Genomic DNA, 12053 nt, shown 5'->3' with positions numbered 1-12053 from the left:
TTTTACAGATGAGGAAGCTGAAGTTTCAGAGAGAAGAAGCAACTTGCTCGGGAAGACACGGCAAGTCCGTAACAGACTTAGTTTCCTGACTTGTTCTCTTTCCCTCATAACATCCAATTTCCTGGAGCCTCACTGCCCACAAATGTGGCCGTGTCTGTCATGGAAGTCCAGTCTTGGTGGGAGAACTGAGTCTCACTTCAGTTCCCTGTCCCCTCAGTTGTGCTAACAAAAATTATTCTGTTTGCCTTGGCCAAGAGGCCCAGAGCCACTCCTGGGCTGGAGTGTGTTTGCACACCACCCTGAAGAGCCCCTTGAAAAGAGACAGGGGAAAGGAAGTGGAGTTTGTCATTTCAGTAGAAGAAATCAGGAAGTGAAATGACTTCTCCCCCGGCACCGATGGTTTCTAGCATCCTTGAGCTGGCAGGAGCTGTAGAAATCACCCCGTGTAGCTCTCTCCTGCCAGTGAGGAAACTGAAGCCAAGAGATGTTGGAGTATGATGAAATTGGGTGGCCAGCCCCTGCTCAACGCCTGGCTTAAACCCAGTCCCAGCTTCCCACAAAGAGAAACTCGGGTTCTCACAGCTGTGGCAGAGGGGTCCTAGGAGACTTCGGTAGAGAAAGCAAGTAGGTGTGACCAAGGACCTTGGATTGTGTTTGGTTTCCAGACCTGACATCCAGAAGCTGACCGACAGACTGAAGAATCTGGGGGCTGAGCATGTTATCACAGAAGAGGAATTAAGGAAACATGAGATGAAAAACTTCTTTAAGGTACATAGGATGAGGGCCATTGTGCCTCCATTCCATGCTCATCTCCCTGAAGAAAGGTGACTTGAACTAAAAAAAACTAGGGACCAGCCCCCTTGTTCCTCTCCACATCCTCCCTTTGTCTCTTCTTGGGAGGACAAAGCCCATTCCCTCAGCCAGGGGACAGCCTGCAGTAAGTGCCCAGGAGGCAGGAGAGACCAAGTTTAGGAAACCCTGTGTGATTTGTAGTTTTGAATATCTGGTGAGCCATGTCAGCCCACGCAGCCAATGTGAGTCTCAGAGCTGGGAGAGGAAACTGAGGCACGGGGAGGGTAGAGAAAGAAAAGGAGTAACATTTCCTAGGCACCTCCCTTACATTTTATCTGATAATCACCACAAAAGCTCTACGAAGTAGGTGTGATCTGTTTTATAGATGAGGAAACCAAGACTCAGAAAAGATAAAAGACTTGACCAGGACCACATAGTCATAAGTGGAGGAGTCAGGGCTGGCCCCAGGTCTCTCTAAACTCAAAGCCTCTTAACCTTCCAGAACCTCCCCCTTCAGCACACCTAATAAGTGACCAAACCGCATCTCAGCCTCTTTTCACTGAACTCTGGAGGGACCAAACACACACACACACTCAAGAACACATGGCTGTTGAGACCATTTCTGAAGCAGTACACGAGCACATCTAACATAAACCGAGTTGCGAGTGCCAAGAAGAGGCGCACTCAGGGAAATGAAGTCCCTCAAAATGGAATGTAGATGCCCTTTGTCTATTCTTTCCCAGAGGAGGTAAGTTTTGAATGCAATCCCTGAACAGACAACAGGATTAAGTTGGTAAAGAAAAGCCCCTTCCTGGGCAGAGGGTTTGAAGGCATGGATCCCATTTTCTTCGCTCCCTCCTTCTTCAGAGCACTGGGGCAGGGAGGCTGTCTGTAGCGAGCTTCAGACCCCATGCGTAGAGAGCTGGCTCCTTCACTGCAGGTTCCTTGTTTCCCAGGACGTGCCCCAGCCGCGGCTTGCTCTCAACTGCGTCGGTGGGAAAAGCTCCACAGAGCTGTTGCGGCACTTAGCGTAAGTTCCTTGGCTCTGCGGGTCAGGTTGGCTGGGGGTCTCCAGGCCTTCAACTGGGAGGACCATCAGGTGACCAAGTCCCAATGGCCAGTGCGAGCCAAGGCCAGGTCAGCATGCCCCTGAGTAGGAAACTGGGACCAAAGTCATGGCCTAGTTCTCTGGGCCCTTCTTTTCTCGGCCTTCTCCTTTCTAGATGACCAGGAGACCCATCCGGCTTTGTTCTTCCAAGGGACCCCAGAAGTAGACTGCTAGGCTCTCTGTGATAGGGGAACAGTTAAGGATTCATAACCTAGGGACATCTTAAAAAGTCACTTAGTCCAAGCTTATTAGCTTTTAAATTTTTCATTAGCTTTTAAAAATAGATTCTAATTTTAGAGGTAACATGCTTATCACCAAACATTTTGAAAGCATGTAAAAGTACAAACGAAAATTTAAGCACAAAAGTTACCTGTCATCCCACCACCAAGGGGGACAAGTGCTCTTGACAGTGTTAACAACGCGTGTCCTTCCATTCTTTTTCCCTTTAATATAAACTTCTCGAGCTGAAGGGCACCTGGAAGGACACTTCCCAACTAAAGCGGGAACCCTCTCAACAACATTAGTTAATACATATTTACTAGCACTCACTAGCTAAGGGGTACAGAGATGGCTGAGACACCAAAGGAACCCTCTAGAACTCACTGGCTAGATGGGAAGATGGGTCATGTGGTCAGAGAGCTGTGATAACAATCACTTAGCGTTTACCCCACACCAGACTCTGTGCAGAGTGCTTGACGTACCCCCCACAGCCACCTGGGCGAGCAGTACTGTTCCCTTGCCCGTTTATACAAGGCCTAGGGCAGGTAATTACCTTGCCCAAGGTCTAGGAAGCAGGAGAGCCAGGCTTGACCCCAAGTTACTGTGACTCCCGAGCATACCTCTTCAGCCCTAGCCCAGGCAGCCTCCAAGACAGCCTGTGATCTCCATGTCGCTCACTGTAGGAGGAAGCTTTGGGCAGTGGCTACAAGTGTAGGCATTGGAGTCGGAAGGGCTGGGTTCAAGTCCTAGCTCTGCTGTTGACTAGCTGTGGACTTATTAAAAGTTAGCCAGTACATGAAAAATGATCCATCTCTTCATCTATAAAATGAGGGGGATAGAAACCCTTTCTGCCTCAGAAGGTTAGTCTAAGGGACACTGAGGTGATGCACAAATGCCGTACAAATGAGGGGTGGGCATCAGTTTTCTCATCGCAAAATGAAGGTAAGGAAAATGCTCCCTTGGGGTTACTGTGAGGATTCACGCAGTCAATACATGTGAAGTGCTTAGACCCGTGCCTGGAACTTAGTGAACCCCCAGTAAATGTCAGCTCTTCTGATTAGACCAAGTGCAGTAGGGGTGCAGGGGGGGAGGGCTTGATTCCCCCAGGAACCACTTCTGGGGCAGGTGGCAGTTGAGGGGAACTTAAGACCAAGCCACCCATGAGCCTCAAGGACAAAGAGTTACCTGCCTTACACAGAAGCTTCTTCCATCTTGTAGTTTACAAAGTCACCCTTGTGTTGTCCCAAAACATGTCTCAGGTCATCCTTGATCAACAGACTCCTAAAAGGGCCAAGGAGTGAGTGGGGAGAGGAACACAGGTTAAGTCAAGCATGTGAAGTTCTAGCTTATTAGCTTTTAAAAAGTACATAAGCCTCTCCTGTTTGACTGCTGGGGTAGGTGTGGGTGTGAGACAGAGGTCCTGACAAGGCCCCTCCTGCAGCGAGAGGCCGATCGCCATTGTCCTCTACACCATCCACACCATTCCTGAGCCATACGGCTACTTCATCTCACTGATCCTCCGGATGCGCGTGTACAAAGGAAGAGAGGAGGTTTGGACCGTTTTCAGTGCATTGGCTGAGGTCACTTACCTATAAGTGAAGTAGAGCCAGACTGAACTCGGTCTTGAGCTTTTCTTGGTAGCACACGCTTCTTTTCCACACCTCATCAAAGCCTGACTGTGGTTAGATGAGTGGGTTCCCAACCCTGGCTCAACACCCACGTCATCTGGAGGGGGGCTTGTTTGTGGTTTTTAGTGTAGATCCTTGCCTCTTGATGTGTTTGGTCTGGGGTCAGGCCTAGGAATCTATAATATTTTTTGAACCCTTCCCAGGGATTCTGAGAGCAAAGCTTGGGAACCAGGGCTGGAATAGAAGCGCTGTGGCGGGTTCAAGAAGGGCCGTCTCTGCCTGCACCCACTCTGTTCTCTCTGGACTCTTCAGGCGCGGAGGAACTATGGTGACCTACGGGGGGATGGCCAAGCAGCCCGTCATTGCCTCTGTGGTAAGCTGGTGGGGGAGGCAGGCCTGGAGACAGGGGCCGAGACACCACGGTGGTCTAAACCCAGGCGGTGCCCTGTCCTTCAGGGAGACTCTATACCTTAAGCGGTGCCTCGGAGCTCCACTGTGTCCTTCCTGTATCCACAGAGCCTGCTCATTTTTAAGGATCTCAAACTGCGGGGCTTTTGGTTGTCCCAGTGGAAGAAGGACCACAGTCCAGGTGAGTGGATGACAGCCCCATTGCCAAGGGTCACACGAGAGGGCAGTGCCTATGAATGGCTGCAGAAGTGACCAGCCACTCTGAGCCCTGGAGAGGTAATTGGGTCCCCAACCCCACAAGAGGTTAAAGGAAAATATCCTCTAGCCATAACTGCAGTCAGCAAATAGTTATTGAACTGAAGTGGGCTGGTCCTTGGGGGCACAGCATCCAACAAGGCAGCCACTACCCCCGTCCTGAGAGCTGACATTCGGGAAGACTGCCATGGAAGACAGCCAAGTAAAGAGAACAAACTCTGGAGCCAGCCTGCCTGGTTCAAATCCTGCTTCCACCATTACTGGTTATAGGTTCTGCCGAGCCTAGCTTTGGGACCTTGGGCAAGTTACTTAACCTCTGTCAGTTTAAATGTCATAATAGTTTAAACTATTGTTAGCCTTGTTTGACAGAGCAGGACACTGAGGTTCAGAGTGGTTAAGTAGCTTGCCCAAAGTCACCCCACCTAGGGATTGGTGCAGCCAGGGTGTGAACAGCTAGTCTCTCTGACTCCAGAACCTGAGCCACTACACTATTCTTCCTCTCCTGGAGGACTGGCTCCCCAGAATGTGACTGTCCCCCCACCCAGCTGACACTGAAGAATGACATGGAGTTATCCAACTGAAGGGGAGGAAAATGGTGGTGTGAATGGGGTGTTTCAGGCAGAAAAAATAGCATGTGCAGAAGCCCATCGTAGAGAGTGGGAAGGTGGACGGATGGGCTGTGACCAGACTATGAAAGGCCATATAAACCTTTTTAAGGAGTGCAGACTCTATCTTAAAGGCAATTGGGGAGCTACTGAAGTGTCTTCAGCAGGGGATATGATTAGATTTGAATGTTGAATGAATTTATGTCTGAAAAAACCCTGCTCAGCTAAGGCCTTCACTTCTCATCCTCCTGTACCATATTGGGTCCTTAGTGGGAGGGGCGCTGGGAGGGGATGTTCGTGGCCTCAACTTGTGGGGTTCTAAGGAGTACTGGGCTCTCAGGGAGAGCCTTTCCCTGAGCAGAGCTCCTCTGTTCCACAGCAGTTGGTGTGCCAGGCACACCCACTTCCCTCCTATTGCCTCTTCTGGCTTCTCTGCCTCAAAGTAACCCTGCCCCTCCTACCATTCAGGACTCCCAGGTACACCCCAGACAGGTTCTATAGGTCTGAGCCATCGTGGCCACCACTCTGCCTGGCCGTCATCTCCTGGGGCCACTCCCCGTGCTCCTCTGTCCCCACCCTGGCCCTCACTGTCCTGAGCACAGGCAGGGCCCAGGGTGCCTCCACAGCCGTCCTATCTGGGCTCTCGAGGCTTTCCTGGAGCTCAGCGCCCGCTCCTGACAGCAGAGGTGGCATGTGTGCCCTCTCGCCAAGCCCTGCTGCTATTCTCCGTCTGACTTCCTTCCACCTCCCACAGAGCAGTTCAAGGGGCTGATCCTCACGCTGTGTGATCTCATCCGCCAAGGCCAGCTCACGGCCCCCGCCTGCTCCGAGGTCCCACTGCAGGACTACCAGCGTGCCTTGGAAACCTCGATGCAGCCCTTCGTATCTTCAAAGCAGATTCTCACCATGTGATAACGCCAGAGGAGCCAGAGCGAAGTGGGAGGGGAGACAGATCAGCAAGACTGCTTTCGGGCCCCTCAGTCAGGGCCCTCGACCTTCCTCGGGCTGCTCCTCTCCGCACTGGCACTTCCGAGCAGGAGAACTGTGAAGCCAGCGAAGTCTTTCTCCCAGGGCCAGCCTCAGGGTATCTAATAAAGTCTGAACTTCCTAAAAACAAACAAACACCAGTAGAAGTCATCCCTGTGAGGAAGGACCATCACTGTGCACCTGCTATCTCCCAGCACTAGAAGCCCCCTCCTTGCCTGTCCTCCATTTGTCCCTCAGCTAAGGCCACCCTGAAAGCAAAGCCAGGATGGGCACTGGCAGGTACAAAAGCCAATAAGACACAATCTCTGCCCTCAAGCTGTCCAAGCCCACAGAGGAGTGAAAAGGAAGGTTTGACTCGTTCTCAGGTGTGTGGCTCAGTCTGGGGCAGGGAGCATCAGCTGCATGGAAGAGTGAACGACAGCTGAGGAACCACGGAAACGGGGTCTCAGGTGGCTGGACCCTCGTGGGACGTCCATGCTAACTGGGGGCATAGACGTTACACCAGTGGTTCTCAACCTGAGCTTATTTTACCCCAGGGGACATTTGACAATGTCTGGAGACATTTTTGGTTGTCATAATTGAGAGGGTGCTACTGGCATCTAGTGGGTAGAGGTCAGTAATGCTGCTAAAACATCCTGCTGTGTGCAGAGCAGCTCCCGCAACAAAGAATTGTCCAGCCCCAAATGTCTGCAGTGCCGCTGTTGAGAAACCCTGCATTAAACCAGTAATCCCACAGCAATTACCGTAGTGATTAGCGTGCTAAAGAAGACATGTGTGAAGTGCTAAGGGAGTGTGACTAAGGTCTTGTCCTAGGCCTGGGGTCAGGGGAGCCTTCCTGAGGTGAAGCTTGAAAGCAGGCCCTGAAAAATGAGTAGCTTTATTCACACAGAGTTTGACATTATGTGACTTTTTGGTGTTTGCCTCATGATCCACTCACCCAAAGCAAAGAACTAGAGACTTTGGGATGTCTCCCTCCTCACCTGGCCCTGCATCCCGTAGCTCAGGAGCCTCATTCAGGGAGTACCCACTGAGTCCCAAGCATGTGCCCGAGGCTAGGGATGCCAGGAGAGATGTGGCTGCTCAGCCTAGTGCAGGGGACAGACTGTGCAGTATGCGAATGAGGCCTCTGATACGGAGGTGTTGAGAGGGCCAAGACACAGCAGCTCTGCCTGAGGGTTTAAGGAAGGCTTCCCAGAGGAAGTGTCATCACAGCAAATCTTGAAGGCCAAGCAGGAAAAGGTGTACCAAGCAAAGCCAACAACACATGTGCAAGTTTGGAGGCCTGAGAGCCTGCACCACTGCCTAAGATGTGGGGGGAGTGTGAGGACTGAGGTGGGAGCAGTGGGCAGGGCTCAGAGCAGGAAGGGTCACGAAGTCAGGACTTCGTGGGCTTTTAAGCAGCAGAGTGATGTGGAAAATCTGGCTTGGAAGGCTTGAGTACGCTCAGGTTTAGTTGCAGGCAAGCATGAACACAGGCTCCCAGCATGATCCTTTTGCCTTTGGGAGCATCTTGTGTGTCCTCTGGAGAAAAGGGCTCCGCTTCAGCCTGGGGCTGCAGGTCTGCAGGTGCCTGCTGGGTAAGATTTGCCACCTTGTACACCTGGGCTCAGGATCAGCCCCAACTTGCCTCAGTTCTCCCGTCCCCCATCCTCTATCCTCGAGGCTAGGGGGATGGATGATTTATACAGGTGGTCAGTGGGGGCAAGTGAAAAAAGCCTGAGTGGGGTAGGGAGGCTGCCCAAAGGCTACAGGAGTGAAAATGACGATTAGGTTCTTCAGGGAAGGTCTACAACGCTGGGCTCGGGGGAGTAAGGTGCCTGGGGTGGACGCAGGAGGCAGACAGGAGGGAGGAAGGTTTCTAACACCCACCATAGTTAGAGACCTCCTGGAGGGGTGTGCACAGTGTCCTGAGAACGGTACCTCTGGGGGTCTGGAGGTGACATCTGGGCTCTGCTTTATAGGATGATTATTGTTTTCTCAGGCAGGGAAGGGAGACAAGCGTTACAGACTAAGGGAGCAGATTCAGCAAAGGTATAGAGGCAGGACATGCCTATTAGAATCTTCCCATTTTCCCAAAATATCCATTCTCTTCCTAAGAATTAAAACTGATGACTTTTAGGTGGGCACATGGTTGGCTGGAATGAACACTGTCCGTGCCTCCCTTGCAGGAGACAAGGCCTGTCCCTTGTGATGCAAGCAGAGGTGGTGTCTGAGGTGGAAGGTGTCAGTTTCTCAGGAGCCTCTTTAAAACACGGCTGGCATCTATCCTGGCATCTATCCTGTACCTTCTTCCCCTTCCACCTTCCTCCTGGCCGGGATACAGACGTGATTCCTGGAATTTGCACGGCCGTCTTTGACCATGTTAAGAGTGGGACAACAAGAGATCAGAGCCTGGGTCCCTGACACCCGGAAGCCCTGACTGCCCACCTCAGGACTTGAGAAATGAGTTTTACGTGAGAAATAAGCTTCTATGTTATTTAAGCCCCTAGTATTTGGGCTTTCTCTGAAGCTAATCATAACTAATACATATTCATGATTTAATTTATATTGAAATCAAGGCAATCAATCTGAAACTGAAAAAGTGAATTGTGGCAATTTGTGATTCCCAGCTAAGGAATTTGGACTTGATCCTGTTGGCAGTAGGGAACAAAAGATTTCTGAGCCAGAAGATCAGAACTGTGCTTTGGAATAATCCCTCTGGCAACAGGATGGGGGACAATTTGGAGAAGGGAAGCACTAAAGAAAGAAAGAAAATCAGAAATTCCCAGGCTTCCGAATTTCAGATAAGTAAAATCTCCCTAAATTTCAAAGACCAACATAGGGATTACCAACATTTAAGAGGCCAGCAGAGGAAAGGAGACTGAGGCAAAACCATGTCAAAGAGAATCTGACTTAAATCATCGAGAAGTACAGGAGATTGTTTTTAATTTTCAGGCTGAGTAATCTGTGTATGGAGTTGGGACAGCTCTTCTGGCCCACTAAGTAAACAGTATCCTTTTTGAATGGCTAAAGGAGGAAGCTTTGGCTCCAGGAGACTAAAAGAAGACAATCAGGCACCACCTCCTAAACAGAAGCTTGGGCGCACCTGAAGCCCGGAGGCTTTGTGACTGGCTCTCCCTATTATCTTCTGGGAGCATCCACCCTACAACTCCCTACAGCCTCTGCTATAATATTGATGACTGTGTCTTGGGAGATGAGATAATTAAGCCTGCTTTCCTCAGGGAAAGACTGAGGCCCAGAAGAAAAAGGTTCCTGCGCTAACCTGTGTGTGCCAGGCATCCCTGTCCTTGTGCCTAGAAGCTCTCAGCAGCACGCACAGCCCCATGCTTATTGGCAGGCGCCATGTCCCGGGTAGGGTGCCGGGCCAAGCCAGAGCAGCTGGAAATGGTGGAGAAGAGAGACTCAGTCCTGTCATAGCATCTGCGGGCAGGAATATCCTGGGAAGACAGCAAGGCTGACCTAAAGGTAAGTGGGAAGGAGACGTGGGCACCCTCTGAAAGGGAAGAAAGCTTTCCCTTGTCCCTAACCCTTTGCAGTGTACAAACACTTTCACATGCATCTTCATTTGATTTTTACAACTTCCCTATAACATTGAGATTTTAATATCACAACTTTACAGAAGAGGAGGATGCTGAGAGAGGTGAAGTGAGTCACAAGGTCACACAGCAGGCAGAAGAGCTGGCACCAGAAGCCAGGCCCCTTGACCCTCTCTGGTCCTCATACCAGTCAGTCCCAATTCTTTTGGCCCCACAGTTGGCCTTCAGCTCCCTCTTTTCTCAGGATTCCTTGATTTTCTTCAGTGATAAATGACATGTCAATCAGAAGAGAGTTCAAATTTCCCTGAGTCTATGTTTCATGTGGAGGCATGAAAAAAAGGGAGAATCAGGAGGCCATTGAAGGAGTCCAGGTGAGAGATCATTCATTTATTCATTCAGTAAATATTTGGAACATCCATTATGTGAAAAGTACTGTCGTAGGTGCTAGGGATACAGCAGGAGACAACAAACATGGCCCCTGATAACAGGGAGCTTACATTTTGGTGGAGAAGACAGTGAATAAGTGATTAAATAAACAAGGTAATTACAGCGTGTGGTAAGTGCTGTGAAAGAAAAAATACAGTGATACCATAGTGACAGGGGGTATTGGAGATAAGGTGGGTGAGGAAGATCTGAAGCCTGAATAAGGAGTCAGCCATATTCCAGGCAGAGGGAGCAGCATGTTTAAAAGCCCTGATGTGCGAATAATGTGATGAGGCCTGAACCAGCTTAGTAAGTGGGCGTGAAGTGAATGGGTTGTGAGCATTCAGAAGGAAGAATCAACAGGACAGACTGAATGTGGTGGTTGGAGGTTGAACTTCGGCACCTTGCTAGACGGAGGTGCCACTCCCTGAGTTAGGGAACTCCGGGGGAGGAGCAGCTTTTGGAGACAGGCACTTCCCCTTCGTGGGGCTCTCTTTCTCACCTGCACAATAGGTAGAGCAAATTATATGAGAGCCAAGGGTAGGGCTAGTTCTTAAGAATATTATGATCCTTACACCTTACTAAATTCCAAATGGATCCAAGGTTGCAATATAAAAATAAGCCCTAAAAGTAAGCTGAACCATGGGAAGTTTAAAAAAAAAAACCTCAGAGTGAGGAAGGCCTTTCAAACTGTAACACAGATTTCAGAATCAAAGAAAGGATGGATAAATTTGATCCCATAAATATCTAAGTTTTTGCAGAGGAAAAAACACTCTAGGCAAAGTCAACAAACTGGGAAAAAATATTTGCAACTCATTTGACAAAGAGCTGATTTCCCTAATATATAGTGAGCTCCTATTAATAAGAAAAATGGGCAAAAGATATAAAAAGACACAGAAAGGAAAATATCTCTTAAACATATGAAATGAGGCTCGCTCCACTCAAAATCAGATAATTGCACAATAAACTACCCTGAGATACATTTTTCCACTATCAGATTGACAAAGATCATAAAGTTTGATAACAGTGTTCATAAGGAGATGGGGAAACAGGTACTTATAGAGGAGAATTGAGCAATATCTATCAAAACCACACATTCCCACACCCTTTGACCCAACTATCCTACTTCTAGGAATAGATCCTACATAAATGTATATACAAAGTTACTTAAAAGGTTTGACCCTATCTCAATGTCCTTCACTAGGGCACTGATTAAATAAATTACTGTGTATAAAATGGTATGAGCCATAAAAATAGTCCTGAGGAAGCTCCTTTTGTACTCTGATGGAATAATTTTCAAACTATATTAAGTGTAGAACAGTATGTATGGTACATTACTGTTTGCTTTCTATGTGTAAAATACCTCCGAAAGGACATTTAAGAAACCGATTACATTGTTTGCCTCTGGGGAGGGAAACTAGGTGGCCAGAGGACAGACATGAGAAGATTTTTCACTGTATATCACTTGAAGCAGTTAATGAATTATCCTTTCAAAATATATTTAAGAAAAATAAAAACAGCAAAGAAACAAAACTCCTTTGTGGTTTTAGGTAAACTGGGTTAGTGAGAAGAGAACCAATATATTGCCTTCCTACGTCGGTCCAGACACCGTTCAAGGCATTTCCACATACACTACCCCATTTAGTTACCCTGGTAGTCCATTGAGATGGGATAAATTACTGTATTCTAATTTTGCAAATTAGAAAACAGGTTAGATTAGTCGAGTAATTTACTCAGTGTCACGCCTAGTGTAGCTCCAAAGCTTCAGCCTTCTCCACTTTCCACACTGCTTCTATTGAAGCAAAGTGTCCCATTTTTAAAATACTATTGGTATCACTGATTGGGCACTTGCGAGACTGGCCACTTGCGATAAAGTACGAAGTGCTTTACGTACCTATTCTCAAATAATTCTCAAGACAACTCTGGAAGGACAACTCTGGAAGGTTGCAATCACTATCCCCCTTTTACCGTGAAGACAAACGAGGCTCGGAGAGGTGACGCGTTAGGAGCCCAAGGTCACGGGTATATAGACGGTTAGAACCCAGGTTTAATTCCAAAGCTCCTGCTCTAAAATCGAAACCACTCCCGGTTC

The 12053-nt window shown here is 48.8% G+C and overlaps 1 protein-coding gene across 1 annotated transcript in view; it reads left to right on the top strand.

Moving 5' to 3' along the window:
* Nucleotides 1–11885, top strand: part of MECR (mitochondrial trans-2-enoyl-CoA reductase) — a 32055-nt gene extending 20170 nt beyond the window's left edge. The window contains exons 6-10 of the mRNA XM_058553471.1: nt 666–768; nt 1749–1822; nt 4060–4120; nt 4264–4336; nt 5770–11885. Coding sequence (XP_058409454.1) covers nt 666–768; nt 1749–1822; nt 4060–4120; nt 4264–4336; nt 5770–5927 — 469 coding nt within the window. The 3' untranslated portion in view covers nt 5928–11885. The remainder of the gene's footprint in view (nt 1–665; nt 769–1748; nt 1823–4059; nt 4121–4263; nt 4337–5769) is intronic.
* The last annotated feature ends 168 nt before the right edge of the window (nt 11886–12053 follow it).

Source organism: Diceros bicornis, chromosome 13 (assembly GCF_020826845.1).
Source record: "Diceros bicornis minor isolate mBicDic1 chromosome 13, mDicBic1.mat.cur, whole genome shotgun sequence".
Taxonomy (NCBI): domain Eukaryota; kingdom Metazoa; phylum Chordata; class Mammalia; order Perissodactyla; family Rhinocerotidae; genus Diceros; species Diceros bicornis.
The sequence above is the reverse complement of the archived record's forward strand: the minus strand, read 5'-3'. Positions and strand labels throughout refer to the sequence as shown.